The sequence below is a fragment of the Ascoidea rubescens genome (genome assembly GCF_001661345.1).
Source record: "Ascoidea rubescens DSM 1968 unplaced genomic scaffold ASCRUscaffold_1, whole genome shotgun sequence".
Taxonomy (NCBI): domain Eukaryota; kingdom Fungi; phylum Ascomycota; class Saccharomycetes; order Ascoideales; family Ascoideaceae; genus Ascoidea; species Ascoidea rubescens.
This window is the reverse complement of record NW_017962913.1, coordinates 359812-382544: the sequence shown is the minus strand read 5'-3', so window position 1 is coordinate 382544 and position 22733 is coordinate 359812. Positions and strand designations below refer to the sequence as shown.

Here is a 22733-nt window from a genome sequence, read left to right as displayed (position 1 = left end):
AGCAATTATAAAACCATTCAATTTATAAATCAAACCAAATATAAGATCAAGAGATAAAATCAAGAGATGCAACCAAAAGATAAATTAAAAAAACCCATTTAAATTATTTGCTTTTGTGATTCGAAAATCATCTTTATTCTATTGAAATCATGCCCATAAAACTCTTTTCAACAAAGAAATCGAAAAAATAACAACCTCAAACTCACAATTTCTCAAAACCACCAAGCCCTCTTCAAATTCTAATAAATATTATCCATTAAATCAAAAAATTCTTCTTGATGGTTACGACTAAATTCATCAGATACGCTAAACAGACCTTACAATCAGACTAAGCGCCGATACCAAAAACCATGACCGTCAATTGTAATCAATTTTAATCAATAGCTCATTTTTAGCAATTCTCAATATAACCACTCAACATTAATCATCAATCAATCGATTTTATCAGTTCTATGGAATCACACTCTTTTGCTCTCTCACGAAAATTCGCAATAAAGACAAAGAAAAAAGATCAGATCTCGAAAAAGAAAAATGGACACGTGCATGAAAAGTTAACAGCAAAAAACTGTTTGAAAAGTCGCCACTTTCGGAGAGACGAAGGAGAAACGAGCAAAAAGAGGGATCTGGGGGCAATTAATTGTTTAGGAGTATGAGTTGATATTATATAGACTGTAGGTAGAAAGGTTTAATGGAAGAAATGTGGATTTATTGAAAAAAGGAGATTCGGTCGAAAAATAAAGATGGAAGATTTAATTTTGGGCAGAGATTTGCTAAAAAGGGGAGATAAGAAAAAGATAATAAAATAAGAAATAGATCGAACAAATAGGATAAAATAAGATAAAATAGGATAAAATTAAATAATGTAGAGGAAAGGAAAGTAGAATAAAATAAATAAGATATATTGAAGGTAAGAGAGAAAATGTATCGTACGTTAAAAGAAAATTGTTGTAATTAAATTTTATTGATTCACTGTTTTTTATTGTAATTATTGTAATTGTTGTAATTATTTAAATAATTTTAATTAAATTGGATTCACAAGGATATTACAAATTGTAGTAATTGTATTGATAATTGATTATAATTGATTAGTGATTTTGATTGACCATTTTAGACCATCATTAATCAACCATTAAGAATTGTAGATTTTTGTTTGAAACTTGACATAGATTATAAGTTATAAGTTATAAATTAATTGAAGTGGTGAAAAATTCAATGAGAAGCTTGGTGAAAGGTCAGCTATATTATAAATCAGCGTCATCTTCATCAGGTAAAGGCATAGCAGAAGCTTGGTCAAGTTCATTTTGATATTGTTGCATTAATTTTCCATCAACAGTAATTTCTGGAGGAGCTAAGGCAGGAGAAGCAACAAAATCTAATTGAGCATTACCAGCTAATTTTCTTGCTAACCATAAAAATGGTTTTTCAAAGTTATAATTTGATTTAGCAGAAATATCGTAATATTGTAAATTCTTCTTTCTATGGAAAGTAATAGTTTTAGCTTTAACTTTTCTTTCTTTCACATCGACTTTGTTACCACAAAGAACAATTGGAATATTTTCGCAAACACGAACTAAATCTCTGTGCCAGTTTGGAACATTTTTATAAGTAATTCTTGAGGTGACATCAAACATAATAATACCACATTGACCATTAATATAATAACCATCTCTTAAACCACCAAATTTTTCTTGACCAGCAGTATCCCAAACATCAAATTTGATTTCACCACAATTAGTGAAAAATTTTAATGGATGGACTTCAACACCTAGTGTAGCAATATATTTTTTTTCAAATTCACCAGTTAAATGACGTTTAACAAAAGTGGTCTAGATTGAAAATGAAAATAAAAAGGAGTTTGTTAGTATCAACAGCTTACTAAACAAAATAAACAAAATCCCTAAAAATGAAAATTCAGGATAAAAACTCAAGATGAAAACTCTAAAAAAAACAGAAAAATAAAGAGAAAACCAAACAGAGAAAGATAAAAAAAATTAGAATGAAATAAATTATATTTCATATCTAATACATACTTTACCGGTACCACCATCACCAACTAAAACTAATTTAAAGGTTGGAATTTCTCCACTCATTTTGAATTGATTGATTGTAAGACAGAAAGAAACAAGAAAGAAATAGGATAGATATAGTATAATAAATAATCAGATAGATAGTTGAATTATTTATATGAAATCAGTCTAACTAAAAAATTGACTGAAAGAAAAAAAAATTAGTTGAAAAGAAAACAAAAACACATACATCCATAGTAATATAGCACACAGAGTTAGGAGAGCCCATACAAAAAATTTTCTTGCGCCTTTGGCAGGGGATCACGTGCTAGAGGTGTACACAGCACAAAGCGAGCGGTGCGCACACGCCAGATACTGGTCAAAACTCTGTCTTAGCCACATACCGGACAGCTTGAGTGCGTCGCGTGACTAACCACCCCGGGTGCTATCAAGTGTACACGTGGCTTGCTTCTCTTTCGACCGGCAGGACCTGAGATATCGGGATCCCCAGCTCAGTGACGATATAATCACCAAACACAGCTCTTTATCTTGATCAACTGAAGCTATTCCACTAAAATGACAATATGAAGACAGTCAATGAACTAAACAATCTCGTTGATTCATTTATCAGTGCCTTCAAGATCCTTGATTTGTCGCTTCTTGACAAGATCGAAAAGGCCTTGAAATACCAGGAAACATACAACTTGAACCTCAAAGTATATCTGTATCAAAAGAACAAAGCCAACGATAATAGCTTATCTCCATCAAACCTCAGTGAAAATCAGGACTACATAAAGGCCATTGAAAACATATATATATCTTACTACACCTCAAAGAAAATACTTGACTTGATTTCTCAGCAGTTGGATGAGGAAAATGGCAATAGCACCAACTCCAAAGCCAATAAGACTGATGAGATAATCGGTGTTTATATTGATCTACAAAAGCATCTTCATAAACAAGAGGTCAATATACAAAATATCTATTTGGAAATCCTCAATATCAACAGATTGCAGCTAAATACTTTTCAATCTACCCATAATGACTTGATTCAAAGATTTAACAAGCTAAAGGTCTCAAACTTTACTCCAAATAATAGTATTATTGATATAAATAATGCTGATAATAGAGTTACCACCATCAACAATGACACGAATAAAAATAATACTCTTGTTCGTGCAATCAATAATATCTCTATTAATGGCAATGCTAATGCTAATGCTAATGCTAAGTTTAATAATAATGGTACTAGTACCAACAATAATATCCTAAATGATAATACTATTACTAATCCTAATGTCAAAACTAATAACTCCTCAAATTCATCTCCTTCATCTCGTCTCTCTCTCCCCTTGCCTCCTAGATCAAATAACTTGGAAGTCAAAAAACTTAGAATAAACTATAGATCAAGATCTCCATCTCCCATGCCTCCTGATAAACTATTAAATCTTGACTCAAATTCTTTATCAAATATTTCCCCGGATTTTTTAAAAGAGTTTGACCCATTCTATAAGACTTCATATATTCAACCAATAGATTTATTTCGTCTAATGAATATAAAAGAGCTATCTAATTTAATCTTAATATTGGATATCAGATCAAGAAAAAGCTTTAACAATTCTCATATCCTTTTTAAAAATATCTTATGCATCGAACCCTTTTCAATCAGCTCAAATCTTAAAGATGATAAAGCTCTAGAAAGTTCCTTGCTAATAAATCCATCTTTTGAACAATTATTGTTCTCCCAAAGAAATTTGTTCCAATTAGTACTATTTTATGATGATTCTTATTCTGTTACCAAAAATTATAATTTTGATATATCAAAAAGTATATTATACGATCCCTCATTACCAACTTATTTCAAAAAGTTATACATATTATTAACTAAAAAATCCTTTTCAAAGCCCTTAAAACACCCTCCAATTCTACTTAATGGTGGCTTTGAAGAATGGTTTAAAACTTTTGGTTCTGATCATGTTTCAAAACAAAAAGTTGAAACTATTTTAATTCCAGAAAAATTACCTTCAAGACCTTCCCATTTTAGAAAGACTTCATCAGCTTCATTAATGAATTTTGAGAATCCATCCGATTTTATAATGGATGATAATCAGGTTGATGATTTTTCTAACCTAATGTACAATGATAGCACAAATATTATTAGCAATGATAACTATAGTAATAACAACAGTAATTCAAGTCTCAACCTAATAAACGATTTCACAAATAATAGTTTAAATAGCAACCATTCTCCATACCTATCTCAAACAAAAACATCATCCTCTTATTCAACTGTCAAATCATTCAATGAAATTAACTACCCAAATGCATTTGGTGATCGTTTAAATAGTTCAAGAACAGGTCCTTCAGAATTTAATGATCAATCTTTATATAATTTAAAACTACCAAATAATGACTTGAATTATTCCTATTTCCCTCAACAACAACAGTCTACTAAAAAGACAAACGGTTTTATTTTTAATAATAATAATAATAATAATAATAATAATAATAATAATAATAATAATGATAATCCTTCTAATGGTCATGCTGGAAACAATGCAAATAACGTCAATAGTCTTACAAAAACCATTTCAAATACTCGAACAAATAGATTTTCGTTCAACCCTTCCAATAAAAACTCACTTCCAGGCTCAACATCAATTAATGGTTATAATAATAAAATCCCAAATGGTTTTAGTAATTCTAATAGCATTGATTTAAAAAGAACTCAATCTACATCGTATTTGCCTTCTTTCCCAAGTTTGCAAAAACCTCAACCTGCAATATACTCTCCTGCAATAACTTCAATCAGCCAAATTAATTCCAATTTGCAACTAACTAAATCGTTATTGCCACATCAACTGGACTATACTGGAGGGTTGGAAAACCTCGGAAATACCTGCTACATGAATTGTGTTTTGCAATGTCTTTCTGGAACTGTATCTCTATCCAATATTTTTCTTGATCGTTCTTATCTTCAACATATAAATGTCAACAGTAAATTAGGTTCTAAGGGCGTTTTAGCTAAAAATTATTATAACTTGATTAAATTGTTATATAGTAATAATGACTCTTATGTTAGACCAGCTTTTTTTAAACAAATAATTGGTTCCTTAAGACCTGAGTTTAAAGGCACTGAACAGCAAGATTGTCAGGAATTTTTAACTTTTTTACTAGATGGATTACATGAAGATTTGAATGAATGTGGTGATCATGAAAGAATGCCTCAATTAACTGAGGAAGATGAAAAGAGAAGAGAAACATTATCGATCAAAATCGCCTCAGCAATAGAATGGGAAAGGTATTTAAAAACAGATTTTAGTGCAATAGTTGACATATTTCAAGGTCAATATTTAAGTAGGTTGAAATGTTTAACCTGTTTTAATACTTCAACGACGTACCAGTCCTTTTCAATATTAAGTTTGCCCTTACCTGAATATAAACAGGATATATCAATTGAAGATTGTTTCCAAGAATTTTTAAAAGTTGAGTTATTAGATGGTGATAATAAATGGAAATGTCCCCATTGTAAATCTTTTCAAAAATCAACAAAATTTCTCAAAATCACAATGCTACCAAAAATATTAATAGTTCACTTTAAAAGATTCAAAGTTAACTACAATTTAGCATTTGAAAACTTTGAAAAAATTAATAAACTTATTTCCTATCCATTAGAATTAGATTTAACAAAGTATTGGCCCAAAATTGAAAGTGAGTCTGATAATGAGAAATTGAAAAACTTTCAACAAAGAGGGCAAGTTCCACCTTTCAAATATAAACTTTATGGTGTTATTAACCATAGTGGTAATTTGAGAGGAGGTCATTACACTAATTTTGTTTACAGAGGAGCTAAAAAAGGATGGTGTTTTTTTGATGATACAAGGGTTTTGAAGAATCAAGATTCATTGAATACTGTTAACAGTAATGCATATGTACTATTTTATTCAAGAGTTTATTAAAAACAAAGAAATTGCAAGGAGTTTTATATTAATTTATTTTATTTTATTTTATTTTATTTTATTTTTTTAATCCTTTTTTAATCTTTTCTTATTGTAAAAGTTGTTTTGATTTTACTGTCTTTGCATCCATTTTAAGCTTCGTTTTTTTGTTTTAATAAATACCTTCTTTAATTTTTTGTTAAGACTGTTACATGTGTTTTACTTCGCTTTTTTCATTATTTTTCATTTATTTAAAATTAATCAATGTTTCGTCACTAGATTCTATTTAAATTTTTTATACAAATAACTTAAAAGAATTTTTCCAAAACTAAAAAAAGACAAAAAGCATCAAAATATAGGAATATAAGAAGATAAAAAACAATTGCTGAAAAAAAAACATAATAAAATTGAGTATATTTACTCCCAGTCATCATCATCATCAGTGTCAATATCTTTTTGATAACCTTTTTTAGGTGGTTTCGTCCCCTCATTAGTAAATGGTTTTTTGGAAGCATCAGTATCATCTGTCTTCTCAATTTTGTCTGTTTTATCTGTTTTATCTGTTTTTCCTGGTTTATCTGTTTTATTGGTTTTATCATTATACTCGTCATCTTCATCATCATCGCCCCAATCGAAATCTTCTTCATCATCAGTTGTTGTATTTTGTAATAAAGCCTTTCTGTGTTTTTCTTGATTTGTGATTTGATTTTTCATAAAAAAATAACGAGACCAAAATTCTTCGTAGGTAACCTTAGTAGGAACAATTGAGGACATTAAATTTTGCAAGTTGGGATATTTTTTTAATAGAGCAGATATTTCATCAGTCTCGTTTTGAATATGAAAAGATTTTTTAAAGTCATGATAATCTTCATCAATTGCTTCAGTTATATATAAATCTTGAGAAGTATGTAGTGTATTAATTTGAGCTTCAGTTCTTGTGGCATTGATTTGAGTTGATAAATTTTCAGGAACATTAAACAAGATATCTGCTTCTATATCATTCAACTCAGTGCCATGAGTGGCTTTTTTTAATCTTTCATCAATATTTTTTTCTTCAGGCTGGATCTCAATAACCGATGTCTTTAAGAAGTTTCCAAAGGCTGAAGCATATTTGACTATATTGCTTTCCACTTTTTCAAGTTCTTTATCCAAACTGTTCAAATAATCATCAGATGTCTTGACCAATATATCCAACATTTTCTTATCATTGTTCTTATCTTCTTCAACGTTTTCAACATTTCGGGTTTGTTCTTTTGTTTGTGTATCAGATTGGGCTTCGGATTCATGTGGGTTTATTGATCTAGATATATTTGTTTGGGCTGTTTTTATTTTCTCTTGAAGCTTCAAGTTACCAATTTGCTCCTCCAACTGTGTTTTCTTCTGATTAACTAATTCGGGTAGATTTGATTTGAGGCCCTGTAGCTTTTGTTGGGTGTCCTTTGGTATCTCAATTGTTTTGACTTTACCCCAAAAGCTGCCAAAAGCAGATCCAATATAGTTGTAGGTGTTTTCCACAGTTTTCTCAAGTTTTACAAACTGTTCGTCAGTTTTTTGGTTTATTTCCTGGGTTTTAGAGTCTACCTCTGGTTTGGAAGGGGGGGATGGTTCATCAAGCTTTGGGGCAGTGTGTGAAATAGAGACATCAGCAGTGACAGCACCAGAGTCAGCAGAATACGACTCGACGTTGTTTTGGACCTTATCGTAGATTATATCCATTGTAATTGAGCAGCGAGAAAGAAGAGTGTAGATGTTCGTTGTGAAAGGGTTCTAGGCGTTGTAAAGGATAAAATGGATTGCCGGCAAAGAAGAGCCAGAGCTTATCCGTATTGGGCTGTTTTGAAGAGTTGGTCGAACAAAGCTGTTGCTAATCTGCTAATCTGCTGCTAATCTACTGTTTGAGTTGCTGTTTGAGTGTGGTGCACCAGGAGAGTTCTTATCAAGCTACAGCAATGCCAGAAGACAGAGTGCTCGATTTGATAACTCCCCCCTTGAGATTTACTGCTCTCCAGCCAAATCTATATCGAGGATCCTATCCACGACCCATCAACTATCGGTTTCTCAAACGATTGAGGTTGAAATACATACTATCGCTAATTCCTAGTCCCATAACAGAGAAAACAGATAGACCATTGCAAGATTTCTGTCGAGAACAAAATATCAAGTTACTTCATATCGAGTGCAGCAAGGATGGGGGCAAGGGGAAGAAGAGAAACGTTCCCATTACTTATTCGATAGTGATTCAGGCCATTGAGATAATTATAAACTCAGATTACTCGCCATTGTATATTCATTGTCTTACTGGAAGCCATATAACAAGCTTGATAGTTGCGTGTTTGAGGAAGATATCGTTTTGGTCTTCAGTATCGATTTTTAATGAGTTTATTAATTATTCTGCGACAATTAATTTTGCAGATAGATCGTTTGTGGAGAAATTTGAGGGAGATATTTTTGTGCCTGAAGATAAGATAAATTGGATATTTTGGAATGGTTTTCCAAGGGAAACAGTGTTGGATACGTTCAGCATCAAATTGATTAAAAGCCAGAAAGAGAATGGAAATGAAAAGGAAAGGGAAAACGATGATATCAAAAATATTATATAGTTAGTTAAGCAATCTTTTTACGTTTTTATCTTTGTTAAATTTGGGCAAAACTTCGTTTTTTGTTGGATATACTGATTTCACTATTGTCATTATTATTATCACTATCACTACCACTACCACTACCACTATCAGTATTGGCGTCAGAATCACTTTCAGTATCACTAGAATCCTGATAATCGCTGTTATTATATTTTTCTTTTAATCTCTGAATAATAGAACTTGTATTTTTTTTCTTTTTATGAGGATTGTTGTCAGGTTCTATTTCAGAAATAGTTTTAGATTTTTTTTTTGAGATATTTGAATCATTTTTGGAAGCTTTTTTTTTATTTTGAAACTTTTTTTGAGATTCGGAATCAGAATCAGAATCAGAATATGAGATATCTTCTGGTTCCATATACATTTTGTAGCCTTCACCAATCATTTCTTCTAGATAATTTTCAACTAGAACACCAATTGTGATTAACGCGCTTTCATCTAAGCTCCTTTCGAATTTTTTTAAATTAATGAGGTTTGATTTCTTTTGTAATGGAATTGAAGGATTTTTTTGATTTTTTTGATTTTTTTGATTTTTTTGATTTTTGTTGGTGTGATTTATGTTGTTGATACTGGTGGAACTTGAACCGAAATCTGAATCAAAATCTGAATCGAAATATGAATCTAAATCCGAATCGATTTGTGATTCAGTATGCAACAGTCCAATTATTTGATTTTTTTTTAAACCTGAATCTAAAGATGTTTTTTTTTGACTATTTAAATTTGTCGAGAGAGAATTGTGATTTTCGCTTTTTGATAGGATGTCGTTAAAGGACATTCCAATATAGTAATGTAGGGATTTTAATAAATCGGAAGAAGGTAGTTGAATGTTGATAGGAAATTGGTCTCTATTTTTGATTAGGATATCTAGTTTTTCTTTGAATGGATTTTGATCAGATAGAATTTCATCAGGAGATAGGATTTCGCCATTTGATATGATATTGTTGGATAAATGGTTAATTCTGACATTTTTTTTATATTCGTCATTGCAGGTTTGATAAACGTTAGCAGAGAGTAATTCTCTTTTTGAGGTGTTATCCATTATGAATTTAAGATTTGTGGATATATATCTGTATATTGGATAAAACAAAATAGTTATAAAAATATTTTTCGATTATGTTTTGATTTAAAAATAAAGTTCCGATCAGTATAAAATCTATTTTTTCTATTTTTTCTATTTTTTTTATTTTTTCTGTGTTTTCCGATTGAGTATTTTTGTTTTTGATTTCGTTAATAACTAGAATAGTGGAATAGTGGAGTATTTAATATAATCAATGACATAATCATAATGGGAAGAGCAGAATATGGAACACCAAAGTACTTTTCCAATCAAATGAAATCGATAGGGCTTCAAAAATTGAAATTTTTCTGTCAAGTTTGCGAGAAACAGTGTCGAGACGCCAATGGATACAAATGTCACACACAGTCTGAATCGCATATCAAGAAGATACAATATTTCGGGACGAATAAAAGAGAATATACAAAGGTGATTGAAAACTACTCAGAGAATTTCGAAAGGGAGTTTTTGAGATTGTTGAAAAGGAAACATGGAACGAAAAAAATCAATGTGAACAAATTTTACCAAGAATATATATTGGAGGATAAAAAGCACATCCATTTGAATTCAACCAAGTGGTCGAGTCTAACGAGTTTGATCAAGCATCTTTCGAAGGAAGGCAAAGTGCATTTCTACGAGGACGAGCAGCAGCAGAGCAGTGGAAACAGCAATGAGGACTACAACATGAACTTCTACCTGATCTCATACATCGACCACGACACATTGCAAAGGGAGGAGACCCAGAAGAAGAAGAGTTTCAAGGCGAGCAGAACTGAGGAAGAGCGAGAGATGGCGTTTGTGAGCCAGCAAATGTCAAGGGCCGAGGCATTGCTCCGGGCCCAGGAAGCAGAAGCAGGAGCAGAAGCAGAAGCAGCAAAAACAAGAGAAACGCCACCCTCACGTGGGCCGGTGCGGCTCCTGTTGAAAAAGAACAGCAGAGTTGTGAAGAAACACAACGTCTTCCGGAGGCACGCGGTGGGGTCGCAGTGAGCTTTCTTGCTGTGTGTGTTTGTGTTGTGTTAGATGAAGCACCCTATTGAGAATGGTAAGTGTCTGTGCTTCCTGTGCTTCCTGTGCTTCCTGTTCTTCTTGTGTCCAGCTACTAACTCTCCATGGCAGTCGAATCTAAACATCTACTCCTTTTCTGAGGACACCTTGAAAAAACTACGCAAATTTCGCTTTAGCAGTGCTCGTGCCAGCACAATGCAAGCGATGGTGTTTTACATCGACGACTCATACGATATCAAGCCGGAGGACTTGGATGCAATTACCTCCATCGACCAGTTGGTTGAGGAACTACCTGAGAACAAACCAAGGTTCGTCGTTTTGTCTTATCCTCTAACACTCAAAGATGGCAGAAAGTCATCGCCTTTGGTCTTGGTTTACTACTTGCCTCCTACGTCTTCTCAAAAATCCAGAATGACCTATGCTGCTGCTATTGAATTGTTCAGAGACAAGGCTGGTGTATCCAAGTTGATTGAGGTTAACGAGGAAGAGGATTTTGAGGACATTGAGGAAAAGTTGGTTTGAAAAGTGATTGCCAGTCATAGATTAAAGTTTAACGATGAGAAAGTGGAAAAAGAACAACTAGAAAAATGAGAAAAATAAGATAAATAAATGGGGTAAGATAGATAACATAGATATATAGATATATAAATGATAATAATTTAGTATAATTCAGTATTATTCAGTATTATTCAGTACTATTTAGTATAATTTAGTATAATTTTTCTATTAATATTTAAAATTTAATATTTAATAATCATCTATCTTCCTCTTCAATAGGCTCTCTCTTTTTCAAGACTAAAGGTTGGCCTGTGACCCTGAAATATATATCCTTAACATCATCAGTAGTGGTCTCAAAATGAGACGAAGCATCATAAGATTTTGAAATAAAAACATTGTCATTAGTACCATCAGACTTGGGTTCATACAATTCAGAGATTCCCATTAAAACATCAACTGTTGAACCCAACAACTTCATTGCAGGTTCCAATTCTATATGAGGTCTGTCGGTTTCAATTATAGTTGAAACAATAGCCAAGTAATAGCCCTTTGCACAGACATTGTGAGATGAACCAACAAACGCAATATAAATGTCATTTTTTCTATCGACCTGACTTTGTGGGATGATAATTTGCAATGAATCAACATCCGGCGCAGCAGGAATCGGATGGTCAAGAATACACATTGCTCTTATAACTTTCTGTCCAGTTTTATTAACCTTTTCAGGGAAATAGGTGGGATCTCCAATAACAATAGGAGCCCTTGCCACTCCATTGCCAGATTTGACGCCTGTAAATTTTCCTGCTTCATCGTATAAAATTTCATCAATTGGCGTATCCAACATATACGTACCACCATAAATAGCAGATAATCTTGCAAACCCTTGAGGCAACTCACCCAATCCATATAGAGGATAGATGTATGGCGATCTACCATATCTTGCAACGGATTGCAAATACAACATGATTCTGTCAAAGGATTCTCTAGCTGGCTTGGTCAAGTAATCATCATTAGAATATAAAGCCATTGAGTGACCAATGAAATCTTTGGTGCCTGTTTCTAAGCCGAATTTGTAAAAGACATCGTCCATTGTGTTTTGGTCCAAATCTAAACCTTGATGGGTTTGGATATCTTCTTCTTTATAACTGGCCATAAATTCTAAAAATCTTTTCATTCTTCTCTTTTCAAAAATCCCCATCAATGACGATTTAATTGCTTCAATCTCATTAGCAGGAACCTTGGCGATTCTGCCGCTTCTGTAGACATAAGAACCAAAGATTTGCTTAAATTCAATATATCTTGTAACATCAGTATGAACCAAAATGTTTGTCAATTCACCCTTTGACATTAGAAACTTGGGAATTAAATCAACACACCAGTCTCTGTCACGACCCAACTTTGGATCTGGTTTCTTTGATGGTTTAAACTTTGCATACAATTGGGTCAAGTTCAACGAAGCAGATTCACCTCCATAATGGTCTTGACGATCAATATGAAGAACTTTTTTACCTTCAACAGATAACAATCCGGAAAGAATACATTCGGTTAAACCGGTACCTAAAACAAGAATAAAAATAAAAAGAATAAAAATAAAAAGAATAAAAATAAAAAGGATAAAAAAAGTTAGTAATTGAGATCTCTAGCGATTAAAGATGGAGAGAGTGGGTGCGATTACGAGATTGTAGAATGATTGGCAACTGACAAGAGCACAAATCAGTCACAACAAGGCCCATGAGCAGCAGCAGCAGAGGTACGTACCAAGAACAATAACGTCGTAGTCTTCATCCATTGTGAGGAGTGTTGCAATTTCTGGCGAAAGGAGAGGAAGCAGCTGTGTCGCTATATATACTCTCCTCTGCCTCCATTTCCTTTTTGCCTCAGTGTCACATTCAGCAAGGCTACCCACGACAACCCTTCTGGTACGGGCGGTGCTGGATGTGCAGCTGCACTTATGCACAATATTGCTAGCACAGTACCTGTGAAATCGGGAGAAACGCACAGGCAGTCTGACTGCGACCAGGGAATTGAAAGCAGAGAGAGGAAAATGAGTAGAATTGCCAGAATTGAGCTGCTGAAGTGGGTGTGGGTATAGAGAAACACTGGAAAGCACTGGGAATGGGCACACGAATCAACTGTTGCTGCTGTTGCTGGAGTTGGGGCTGCTGCTGGAGCTGCTTCCAGCCCACGAGCTGCCGTTTTGGTGTGTAGGCTGTTGGCTGTTGGTTGATTGTTGGTTTCTACCTGCTTACCACTCCCTATACCTCTGTTGCAATTGCTGTTCTGCTGCTCTCATTCCTCGACATATCTGCAATAAAATGGCCCTGTTGCAACTGGTAACCAACGACTCTGGCGAGCTCTTGATTCTAAACCAAAATGTCTACATAAGAAGCGAGCCTGGCATCATAAAGTTCATAGGCCAGACAAAATTTGCTGATGGAATTTGGATTGGAATCGAACTATCCAATTCAATTGGCAAAAATAATGGCTCAATTAATGGGGTATCTTATTTCCAATGTGATAAAAATATAAATAAACCATTGCTTGACCAAAAAAACTATGGTGTCTTTGCAAAACCGAAATTGGTTTCGTTGAAAAGTTCTTTATTAAATAGAAATTCGGTTTCTTTTAATCAAAACACTAATAAACAACCCTCGATTGATAATAATAATAATAATAACACCACTACTGCTACTGCTAATAACAATCATAAAAAAAGCCCATCCACAAATCTACCCTATTTGAAAAAAAATTACACCTTAAACCAACAAGATAGACTGAACTCTCTGGCAAATACAACCACTAATATTAATACTAATGCTCCTAATTCGACTATCAATACTGCGACTAATAACAATAATAATAGTCCGATTTACTACCCAGTAAATATCTCAAGAAATAACTCGAGAAATAACTCAAGGAACAGTTCACGAGTCGATCTACCATACAATCAAAAAAAACTTTCAAACAATTCAAGACCTTCCTCAAGAATTGGTCTTTTGACTCATTCTAAAACAACTTCAAGAATAGATCTCATGAATCACTCAAGAAATTCCTCAAGAATCGACTTAATAAATCACTCGAGAAATTCTTCGAGAATTGACCTAAATAATCCATCCAATCTCCCAAATTCCTCAAATCCTTCACATCCATATAAAAACCCATCTAGAAATAACTCTATTTCCAATTTATCAAATTTATCAAGAACCTCTTCAAGAAATAGTCCCATCTCTCCTTCTTCTTTTAAATCGAAAACTACTACCACTATTACTAATAATAACAATAACAATAACAATAAATCATTGGTGGATGAAAATAAAAAATTACAATCAATCATCGTAATCTTACAAGAAAAAACTAAAAACCTAAACATCGATTTAAACTCTCTATTAAATAATTTTAAAAATCTATCAACTGAAAATATCGATCTAAAAAGAAAAATAGATCAACTAGATGAAAATTTAGAAATCTTAACCATTGATAAAGAAACTCTAGATGAAAAAAATGAAATCTTAATTGAAAATTTCAACAATTTAAACTTAAAATATCAAGATTTAAAAAAAAATTACCTTTTTCTTCAAAACCAATTAAATCTAATCAAAAATCTTGACGACCAAATCAATAATCAATTAATCGATGATAACATAAATAATAATGAATTATTATCAATAGATAATCTATTGAAATCAAATAAACTACTAGAAACTGCTCTAATTAAATTAAGAGATGTATCCCAAGAAAACGAATCAGTTCTAAATCAAAAGATAACTGATTTATCAAATCAATTATCTGATTATAATGACTCTCAAAAAAAGATTCAATCACTATCAAACGATTTAAATAAATCAAAATCTCAAATTTCAAACCTACAATCTCAATTAGATTCTTCTCTTGATTCAATAAAATTAATTGAAAGTCTAACGGAGAAAAATTTTGTTCTAGAAGAGAAAAATAAAAAATTAATAAAAGACGTTGAAGAATTGGAGGATTTAAAAAATTTGGCTGAAGATATAGAAGAAATGCATAATGTATCTGAAAGAGAATTAAGAGATGACATAACTAAATTGAATAACCAATTAGAAACTAATAAACTTAAACTATTAGAAGTAGAAAGAAAAAATAATTTCATGTCCGAAATTATTATAAAACAGAAACAAAAATATGAATCAGATGTTAAAGATTTATCAATTTTATTAACTAACAATGATAATCCAATAAATGAAAATAATAATAACAATTCTAAAAACATTAAAAATGATATCTCTCTTGATGAAGATAATACTTATTTTAATAATTTCAAATCTCAACTATCAGATTATAAATCAAATCTTTTGAGATCTCAAAAGGAAAACAATAAATTAACAGCCTTGAATGATATTTTACAGTTTGATTTAGAATATTTTAAAGACTTAAATAATTTAATGTCTTCTGATAATTTTTCTAAAACAATTAAAAAGGATGATTTATTTTATCAATCATTTTCTAAGATCAATGTTGAATTTAATTGTTTTTTGAAATTCCAAAAACTCTTTAAATTAAGTTATTATATTTCTGAATATATTTATAAAAATACAAATGAATTAACCTCAACTGAATACTCAAAGGCCTCATTGTTATCGTTTATTAAAGATTTCTATTTATTATCATTGTTCTTCAAGAAAATATCAGTTGAATTGAAAAATAATACAGATTTCTTTGATAACAAAATTCATTATGGAGAACTTTTAATGATTTTATCAAAGGATTTAGAAATAAAATTTTTAGGAATACTAAAAGACTTGATTAATTTTGAAATTAATCAAAATATGAGTGGTATTATTCTTGAAATCAAAGAAAGGATATGGAAGGATATTCTTAAAAAAAATAGAATAATTGATTTTGATATTAGTGATAGCCAATCAGAATTAGAGATTTGTTCCGAAATAAATAGCAATACAGGTGAAGATAAGGATATAATAAGTAAAACTAATGGCATAGAGTTTTCAAATAAAAAATTAAACGATAATCTTAATATTATTTATTATTATGAAAATAATTGTTCATTTAATTTTAAACAAAGACAAGATTTGATATATTATTTGGATTTATTCAAAATTTTGATTAAGATCACAAAACAAAATTCCATTTTAATTAAAGAACTTTTGAATAATAAGTTTTTAAACTCACTTGAGAAAAATAGTAATAGTGATTTTAATGCTAATAAATCAAATGAAAACTTGAAATTGATGATTAACAGCGGAGATAAAATGTTGATAAAAAACTTGATTGAATTTATTAATTTGACTTTATTGAAATCAATGCAAGCATTTCAAACATTGATAGATGATTTAGAAAATAATATTCAGGGTAATATGATACCAAATAATAAAGAATTTATTAAAAATCCAATAAATTATGACAATTTTGTTGGGTTCTATAGCATGATAAATAATTTGTGGGAAGAAATTTTTGGAATAACTAAAAAATTGGAAATAGAGTGTAACTCATTTGAATTAAATTTTAATATCGAGAACATTTATCATTTATTTCAGATATCAAAGACAACTTCCAAATTTCAAGTTTTTAATAATGCAATTAAAATGGTTAGTGACTTGAGTGAGGGATTAGAGAAAGTTAAGTTAAATGTTGAGAATAGTTTAACATTGAATGAAAATATATTTGTTTTAGATAAGAAACCAGCTAAATGGATAATTGAAATTTCTGATTTATTTGAGAAAAACCAAGGAAATTATCTAAGAATTAATGAGATCAAGAAATTGAGTTTAGAATTAGATTCCCTAAAACAAGATCAGCAATTAAAGCTTCGAATAATTGATGAATTGAATTTGAAGGTGGAAGTTTTGAATAGCAAACTAGTTAAAGCAGAGAAAAACAATGTCATAATGAAAGATTTGAAAAACCAAATAACGAAATTAAATGCAGATTCTAAGCAAATGAACGAAAATATTAAAAAATTAATTGGGATAAACAACCTTCAAAGAGACACCATTGAGAAATTAAACACAAGAAATCAAATGAATTTTTACAACATCTCAGACAATAGGTTTTTGAATTTGGTACAGGAAAAGAAGACAATTAACAAAATTGAATTGGTTTCAGAAATATATTCCTTGAGATCAATTATTGGCTACTTGACTAATCTGACCAAAGTGAATTCTGGAAAATCCAACAGTTATTCCACATTTGGAGTGAGCAAGACTTTTGAGTGGCTCGCAGATGAAGACAGCATTACTGAAAAATGCCAGGAAGAGAAAATCAAGACAATGCCCTTGACAGACCTGTTTTTGACAGACGACTCTATTTACAGCAGATTGAGAAGCACTGTTTACAGCGAATTGTTCAGCATCGTCAACAGACTGAGGATAGTTGGACTAGAACAACCAGCAGTAGGGGTCGACGCACAAACACGCAACTGGAGACACAGACCATATGTATCCAGATGTAAACTTGCTGGAATCAGCGCTAATATGCAGCTGTGGTACGTCAGAAGACAGCGGATTGTCGCCCTTCCTCTGGAGCCCGTCTCCCAATTGGGCAAAACATAAATAGATCCGTGTGGGTGGCACCGAGGTGCAATATAATCAGAGCCAGAGCTGTTTATTTATCCTCAGATATTTACTCCATGAGCTCGACTAACACCAACTGAGTCGCTGTTGATCTGGAGCAAGGTCTAAGTGCAACTGGAGCCCAACAGCAGAGCGAGCAAACAGCGAAACAATAACACACTGACTGTTTACATCAACAATGGGCAGAGCTCTACCCTATATGGCACTATTTGGTCTTGATTTTATCTCAATTGAGAAGTGATATAAACAGATTTCTACTTTGCTTCTCCTTCGATATATATATATTATATCATCTTTTCTTGTTGCAAAACTTTTGAAAAGAAACTTAGTTAAATTTCCATTCAATATATCTGTTTCGAGATAGTAGCAAGTGTTCTAAATTTTTTACAGTAATTTCACAGCTTTAGTTTTTTTTTTGATTATATCAAATCATCCTATTATTTTTTTTAAATTTCATATTACTATATTGCATTTTAAACCTAGTTGCAATCAATATATTTCAAGACTTCTTAAATCGCAATCAACTTTTATTTTATCAATTTATACACTCTCGTGTCACAACTTATAAAGAATAAATGGAGGGATTTCCAGGTGGTCAATTTCCAACAAATGTGTTTGCTGATAATAATGTCAAAGCCAGCAGGCTTGAACGTTTAAATGAGTTGAAAATAAGCTCTATAAGACCAAGACATTATGCTGTCTTTTTCCTATTGATTTATATTATATTTGAATGTATAGTGATTGGTTCATCAATAACTTCAGGCACAAGTAGCACTTATGTCATAAGATTAAATTACAATAGTTTTTCAAACACTGCTCGATTTTATCCAGACGCTGTCACTAAAGTCGAAGTACGAGTTGGATATTTTTCATCTTGTTTAAAGGCCTCAAATAACGAAACAACCAGTGGATGGAGTTGTGGTGATAATGAACCCAGATTATTAGAAATTAATAGAAATTTCGAGCCAGATAGCACTCCCAATCAAGATTTATTAAATTTCATTCAATTAACTGCCACCAAATTTAGAGAAGAGTGTTTAACTCCCTACATCTTATTAGTGTCAATCTTATTGTCATTTTTTACAATTGTTTTATTTGCCTTTGTATCTCCCACAAGTCAGCCAAAGATGTATCAATTTTCAACAGGTATTTGTTACATTGGGTTTTCTTTGGCTTTGGTAGCGGCTGTTTGGCAAGAAACCAATGTATTAACTGGTAAAATTTTAATGGCTTCAATGGAAGACGATTATTTTGGTTTAGAAACTAATGCTGGTGTCTCTGCGAGAGTTTTAATTTGGTTTGGTGTTGCTCTTTTATTAGTTTCTTGTTTCGCATTAGGATTTTTAGCTATAAAGGGTAAAGTGGCCCATGAAACATCTCGATCTATTGAAAAGGATTTTGGTGGTCCTTCGTTAGGTGGTCCAGTTGGTGGAAATACAACTCTCAATATACTCAATTCAACATTTTAAAAAAATTATTAAATTCAAACAAGATCTTAAAAGATTAAAATAATAAAATAAAATAAAAAAATAGCAAAGGCTAAAATGATAAATATTCATGAAAATAATAAGTAATATTGTGGACATTGTGGTAGTGTAATTAATGGTGTCGGTTTTTTTATGTTTCTATTAATTCCAAATATAAAATTGGATTTTAAAGGGTTGAAATTTTTAATCGGATATTATTTCAACCAGTTGGTTATTTTGTATTTTTTTTTCTAGAAAACTTTCTATTTTTATAGTATATTTCCTTAAGTTTTTTTTAACTCAAATTTTTTCATAGTTTTCTTAATACTTAGTTTTCATTTCATTTTTTTTCTGAGTTTATTTTTCTAAAGCTTCAATTTTTGTACTGGACAATCTCCACATTAATAGCATAAAGATTGTTCTATATGGGGAGAATTGTTTGGCTATTTGGTCCATATAAATTTCTTCAATCGGTAACCAATCTCTTTTTTTATTGCCCCATTTTGATTTTTTTATTTTTTTATTTTGTGTTTTGTAGTTTTCGTTAACTAAAGTTTTTGATTGAGATAGTAAGTCAGGTCTATAAAATATATATTTCAGTAAACCTCTAGCTACACCTAAATCATCTTCAGCGAATATATCTAGTTTTTTTAGACCAAAAGTCAAGAACATTTTTGCAGACCAAATTCCTAGACCCTTAACTCGAGTCAATCTTTCGATGATTAATTGGTCATCTGAATTTTCGAATAAATCGAGAGATAAAGAATTGTCTAGGAATGAATTGGATAAGCATTTGATATATTGAGCCTTTCGATAAGATAAACCGCATTCTCTTAAAAATTCATCAGATAAAACAGAGATTTCATTTGGAAAAGGAAATTGTATAATAATATTACCATTAGTATTAATATTAATGTTATCGTGATTATGAAATTGATGCACTTTATGACAGATTTTAGTCTTTATTGATTGTGCAGCAGCGCCGGAAACCTGTTGAGAAATTATGCTGCTTGCTAAATTTTCATAATAATACTGTAATCTTTCATTATCAGGTTTATTATGGAATTCTAGATTTTCTTTGAAAAACAAATCAAATCTATTGTGGGCAATGACATTGTATAACAAGGGGTCCTTTGATAAAATGAAATCAAGACCAGTGACAAATGATGTATCATGGGGTTGCAAAAAAGAATCCGGAAGCTTGGGATTGTTTATAAGTTCAAGTATAATTGTATCTTTATCAATTGATTTAGTTTGAGTTTTTTTAGTGGTGGTTTTTGATTTCTTCACAGTGACTTTCTTTTTGATTACTGATGAGGTTTTGTGGATTTTTTTTGTTGCTGATGGAGAGGTTTCTTCAGATGCTGAGGCACCCAAGGCCCTTGATTCCATGGAGAGGACTTGAGTGGAAAGCTTCCTGGTCATGGACCTGGTTTGTCTTAGCGAAACAGCCACCACCATGTTGCTGTGGAGTGAATTGCAGCTAAAGAAAGAGCCAAAGAGTATCTGAAGAATAGCATCAAAAAGCAGTGGATGAGCAGTAGATAGCTGGTTCCATTACTACCATTACTAATCTGAACCACGACCATTATTTTGGCTTATTTGCATGGCTTGAACCTTACCTATTGTTGGGATCTGGCGCACGTGATCAAAAATTCAGCTAGCATATAGATTACTTGTTTGTACATATCCTTATTTCCTGGGGATAAGAACAAGAAAGTAATTAGGAGCATAAAAGGAACAGACTGTAAGACTAGAGTAGCAAGTATGGCTTATTTCCAAGGGGAAACGAGCTTTCCAGACGTCACGTTACCCATCTTAGCGAGGGTAGACTCCGAAGAGACTCTCAAGACCCATATCTCAGCAGAAAGGGTAACGTCGTCTTACATGTTTATGTACAGCTCAAGTAAAAGTATTGTTTATTGAAAAAAATAGTATGAGACAATATAATAGAAAATTTGATTCAACAAATTATTGAATACGTTCTTTGGGGAAGACACTGACTAAAGTATCACTGGTCTGAATTCTTGGGGCCGAACCATTGATCTTGGATTGGTTGAGTTTGTATTCGTCAATCAAGCCGAAATATTTGTCAAACAAGAACGAGGAGTCTAATGGACCACCTTTGGCTTCTGGATGGAATTGAGTTGAGAAAATTGGTTTGGAAACATGAATCATACCTTCATTACTTTGATCGTTCAAGTTGATGAAATAAGGCTTGAAGTAGGAAGGTAGAGTTGAAGCATCAACAGCGTAACCGTGGTTTTGAGAAGTTATATGGCATTTACCAGTAGTGAGATCCAAAGCAGGAATATTGTGTGCTCTGTTACCGTATTTCAATTTAATGGTTTTGGCATCAGAGGCCAAGGCTAATAGCTGGTGGCCCAAGCATATACCGAAAATTGGAGCATTGTAATCCGACTCCATTAAAGTTTTTAAATTGTGAACAGTGGTGGAGCAATGGGTTGGATCACCAGGACCATTTGAGATGAAGATACCATCAAAGTTATTGGCAATGTTTTGGATTGGGTAGTCGTAGGGGAAAACAGTAATTGAAGCACCTCTTGAGACTAAGGATCTTAGGATATTTTCTTTTACCCCACAATCAATGACAGCAACGTGGTATTTGTTTGTAGGAGAAGGAACATAAAATGGAGCTTTGGTTGATACTTTATGGACCAAGTTGATTGAGCCAGGATCGATAAAGGCCTCATCTTCATCGGCATCATATTCTTCACCAATTGAAATTTTACCTAATGATGAACCAACTTCTCTAAGATGTGTGACAATGGCCCTTGTATCAACGCCAGTTATAGCGGCAACACCCTCACTTTTACACCATTCGCTCAAAGATTGGATAGCATTCCAGTGGGAGTATCTTAATGAGACATCAGCGACAACAATGCCAATACACTCGATTTTGGGGCTCTCAAAGTATTTAATTAAGCCATATTCATCTTTGATTTGTGGAGATGGAACGCCATAATTACCGATCAAGGGTTGGGTGAAGACCAAAATTTGGCCTTTGTAAGAAGGATCAGTCATTGATTCTGGATAACCAACTAAAGAGGTGGTAAAGACAGCTTCACCACTGATGTTTTTATTTGCGCCGAAAGAGAAACCATTGAAAATTGGACCGTTTTTAATTGTGAAAGTTGCTCTATCTAAGCTGCTGCTGCTATTTGATGAGAAGGCTAAATTACGAGATATTGATTTTTTTGAAATGTTATTGGATAAAGTCAAAAGCGAAGATTTTGAATATAAATTTGTTTTAAAGGCAGAATTGAACAAGTATTTTCCAATCATGGTGATAAGGCTTTCCAAACGTGGTCTGAAATATAATCCTGCAAGAATAGAAATCAAAAAAAAAAAATTCAAAAGAAAAAATGCAAATGCAAATGCAAATGAAATTGAAATTGAAATTGAAATTGGAGATGAGAATGAAAATTAGAAAGTTAGTTGAAAATTCGAAAAATATTTGTAAACGAATATAATACAATAAAACAAGAAAAAAAATGAAAAATAAAAAAGCAAAAAAGCAAAAAAGCAAAATAAACCCAAGAA

At 32.1% G+C, this 22733-nt stretch overlaps 12 protein-coding genes across 12 annotated transcripts; 6 read left to right on the top strand and 6 right to left on the bottom strand.

Annotated features, from left to right (window-relative positions):
• Window positions 1–1241: 1241 nt before the first annotated feature.
• ASCRUDRAFT_30548 (Ran family GTP-binding nuclear protein) lies at window positions 1242–2090 on the bottom strand (the record flags this gene model as incomplete). The annotated part of the gene is made up of 2 exons (XM_020190195.1): window positions 1242–1826; window positions 2031–2090. 2 exons carry the CDS (start codon window positions 2088–2090, stop codon window positions 1242–1244), a joined length of 645 nt encoding a protein of 214 aa, XP_020049702.1.
• A 481-nt stretch (window positions 2091–2571) lies between these two features.
• Window positions 2572–5986, top strand: DOA4 (ubiquitin-specific protease DOA4). The gene has a single exon (XM_020192210.1). It carries the CDS (start codon window positions 2591–2593, stop codon window positions 5963–5965), a length of 3375 nt encoding a protein of 1124 aa, XP_020049701.1. The 5' UTR covers window positions 2572–2590; the 3' UTR covers window positions 5966–5986.
• A 375-nt stretch (window positions 5987–6361) lies between these two features.
• Window positions 6362–7660, bottom strand: DOS2 (Dos2p; the record flags this gene model as incomplete). Its single annotated transcript, XM_020191399.1, has 1 exon — window positions 6362–7660. One exon carries the CDS (start codon window positions 7658–7660, stop codon window positions 6362–6364), a length of 1299 nt encoding a protein of 432 aa, XP_020049700.1.
• A 233-nt stretch (window positions 7661–7893) lies between these two features.
• Window positions 7894–8544, top strand: OCA6 (protein-tyrosine-phosphatase; the record flags this gene model as incomplete). Its single annotated transcript, XM_020190087.1, has 1 exon — window positions 7894–8544. One exon carries the CDS (start codon window positions 7894–7896, stop codon window positions 8542–8544), a length of 651 nt encoding a protein of 216 aa, XP_020049699.1.
• Window positions 8545–8578: 34 nt separating this feature from the next.
• On the bottom strand, window positions 8579–9619 carry ASCRUDRAFT_5390 (uncharacterized protein; the record flags this gene model as incomplete). Its single annotated transcript, XM_020191135.1, has 1 exon — window positions 8579–9619. One exon carries the CDS (start codon window positions 9617–9619, stop codon window positions 8579–8581), a length of 1041 nt encoding a protein of 346 aa, XP_020049698.1.
• Window positions 9620–9753: 134 nt separating this feature from the next.
• RTS2 (Rts2p) lies at window positions 9754–10924 on the top strand. Its single transcript, XM_020192209.1, has one exon. It carries the CDS (start codon window positions 9866–9868, stop codon window positions 10622–10624), a length of 759 nt encoding a protein of 252 aa, XP_020049697.1. The 5' UTR covers window positions 9754–9865; the 3' UTR covers window positions 10625–10924.
• AIM7 (Aim7p) lies at window positions 10658–11417 on the top strand (the record flags this gene model as incomplete). The annotated part of the gene is made up of 1 exon (XM_020189374.1): window positions 10658–11417. One exon carries the CDS (start codon window positions 10658–10660, stop codon window positions 11162–11164), a length of 507 nt encoding a protein of 168 aa, XP_020049696.1. The 3' UTR covers window positions 11165–11417.
• On the bottom strand, window positions 11115–13315 carry GDI1 (Gdi1p). Its single transcript, XM_020192208.1, has 2 exons — window positions 12902–13315; window positions 11115–12700 (listed from the first exon to the last, which is right to left on the bottom strand). Exons 1-2 carry the CDS (start codon window positions 12927–12929, stop codon window positions 11397–11399), a joined length of 1332 nt encoding a protein of 443 aa, XP_020049695.1. The 5' UTR covers window positions 12930–13315; the 3' UTR covers window positions 11115–11396.
• Window positions 13316–13455: 140 nt separating this feature from the next.
• Window positions 13456–17682, top strand: ASCRUDRAFT_67496 (uncharacterized protein; the record flags this gene model as incomplete). Its single annotated transcript, XM_020191398.1, has 1 exon — window positions 13456–17682. The coding sequence occupies one exon, from the start codon at window positions 13456–13458 to the stop codon at window positions 17680–17682; it is 4227 nt and encodes a 1408-aa protein (XP_020049694.1).
• A 596-nt stretch (window positions 17683–18278) lies between these two features.
• On the top strand, window positions 18279–19172 carry ASCRUDRAFT_78505 (Fig1 domain-containing protein; the record flags this gene model as incomplete). The annotated part of the gene is made up of 1 exon (XM_020194257.1): window positions 18279–19172. The coding sequence occupies one exon, from the start codon at window positions 18279–18281 to the stop codon at window positions 19170–19172; it is 894 nt and encodes a 297-aa protein (XP_020049693.1).
• A 354-nt stretch (window positions 19173–19526) lies between these two features.
• On the bottom strand, window positions 19527–20369 carry MAG1 (DNA-3-methyladenine glycosylase II; the record flags this gene model as incomplete). Its single annotated transcript, XM_020189867.2, has 1 exon — window positions 19527–20369. A coding segment is annotated over one exon (843 nt), but the record flags the coding sequence as incomplete, so codon positions are not given.
• A 690-nt stretch (window positions 20370–21059) lies between these two features.
• On the bottom strand, window positions 21060–22500 carry CPA1 (carbamoyl-phosphate synthase (glutamine-hydrolyzing) CPA1). The gene has a single exon (XM_020192207.1). It carries the CDS (start codon window positions 22473–22475, stop codon window positions 21141–21143), a length of 1335 nt encoding a protein of 444 aa, XP_020049691.1. The 5' UTR covers window positions 22476–22500; the 3' UTR covers window positions 21060–21140.
• Window positions 22501–22733: the final 233 nt, after the last annotated feature.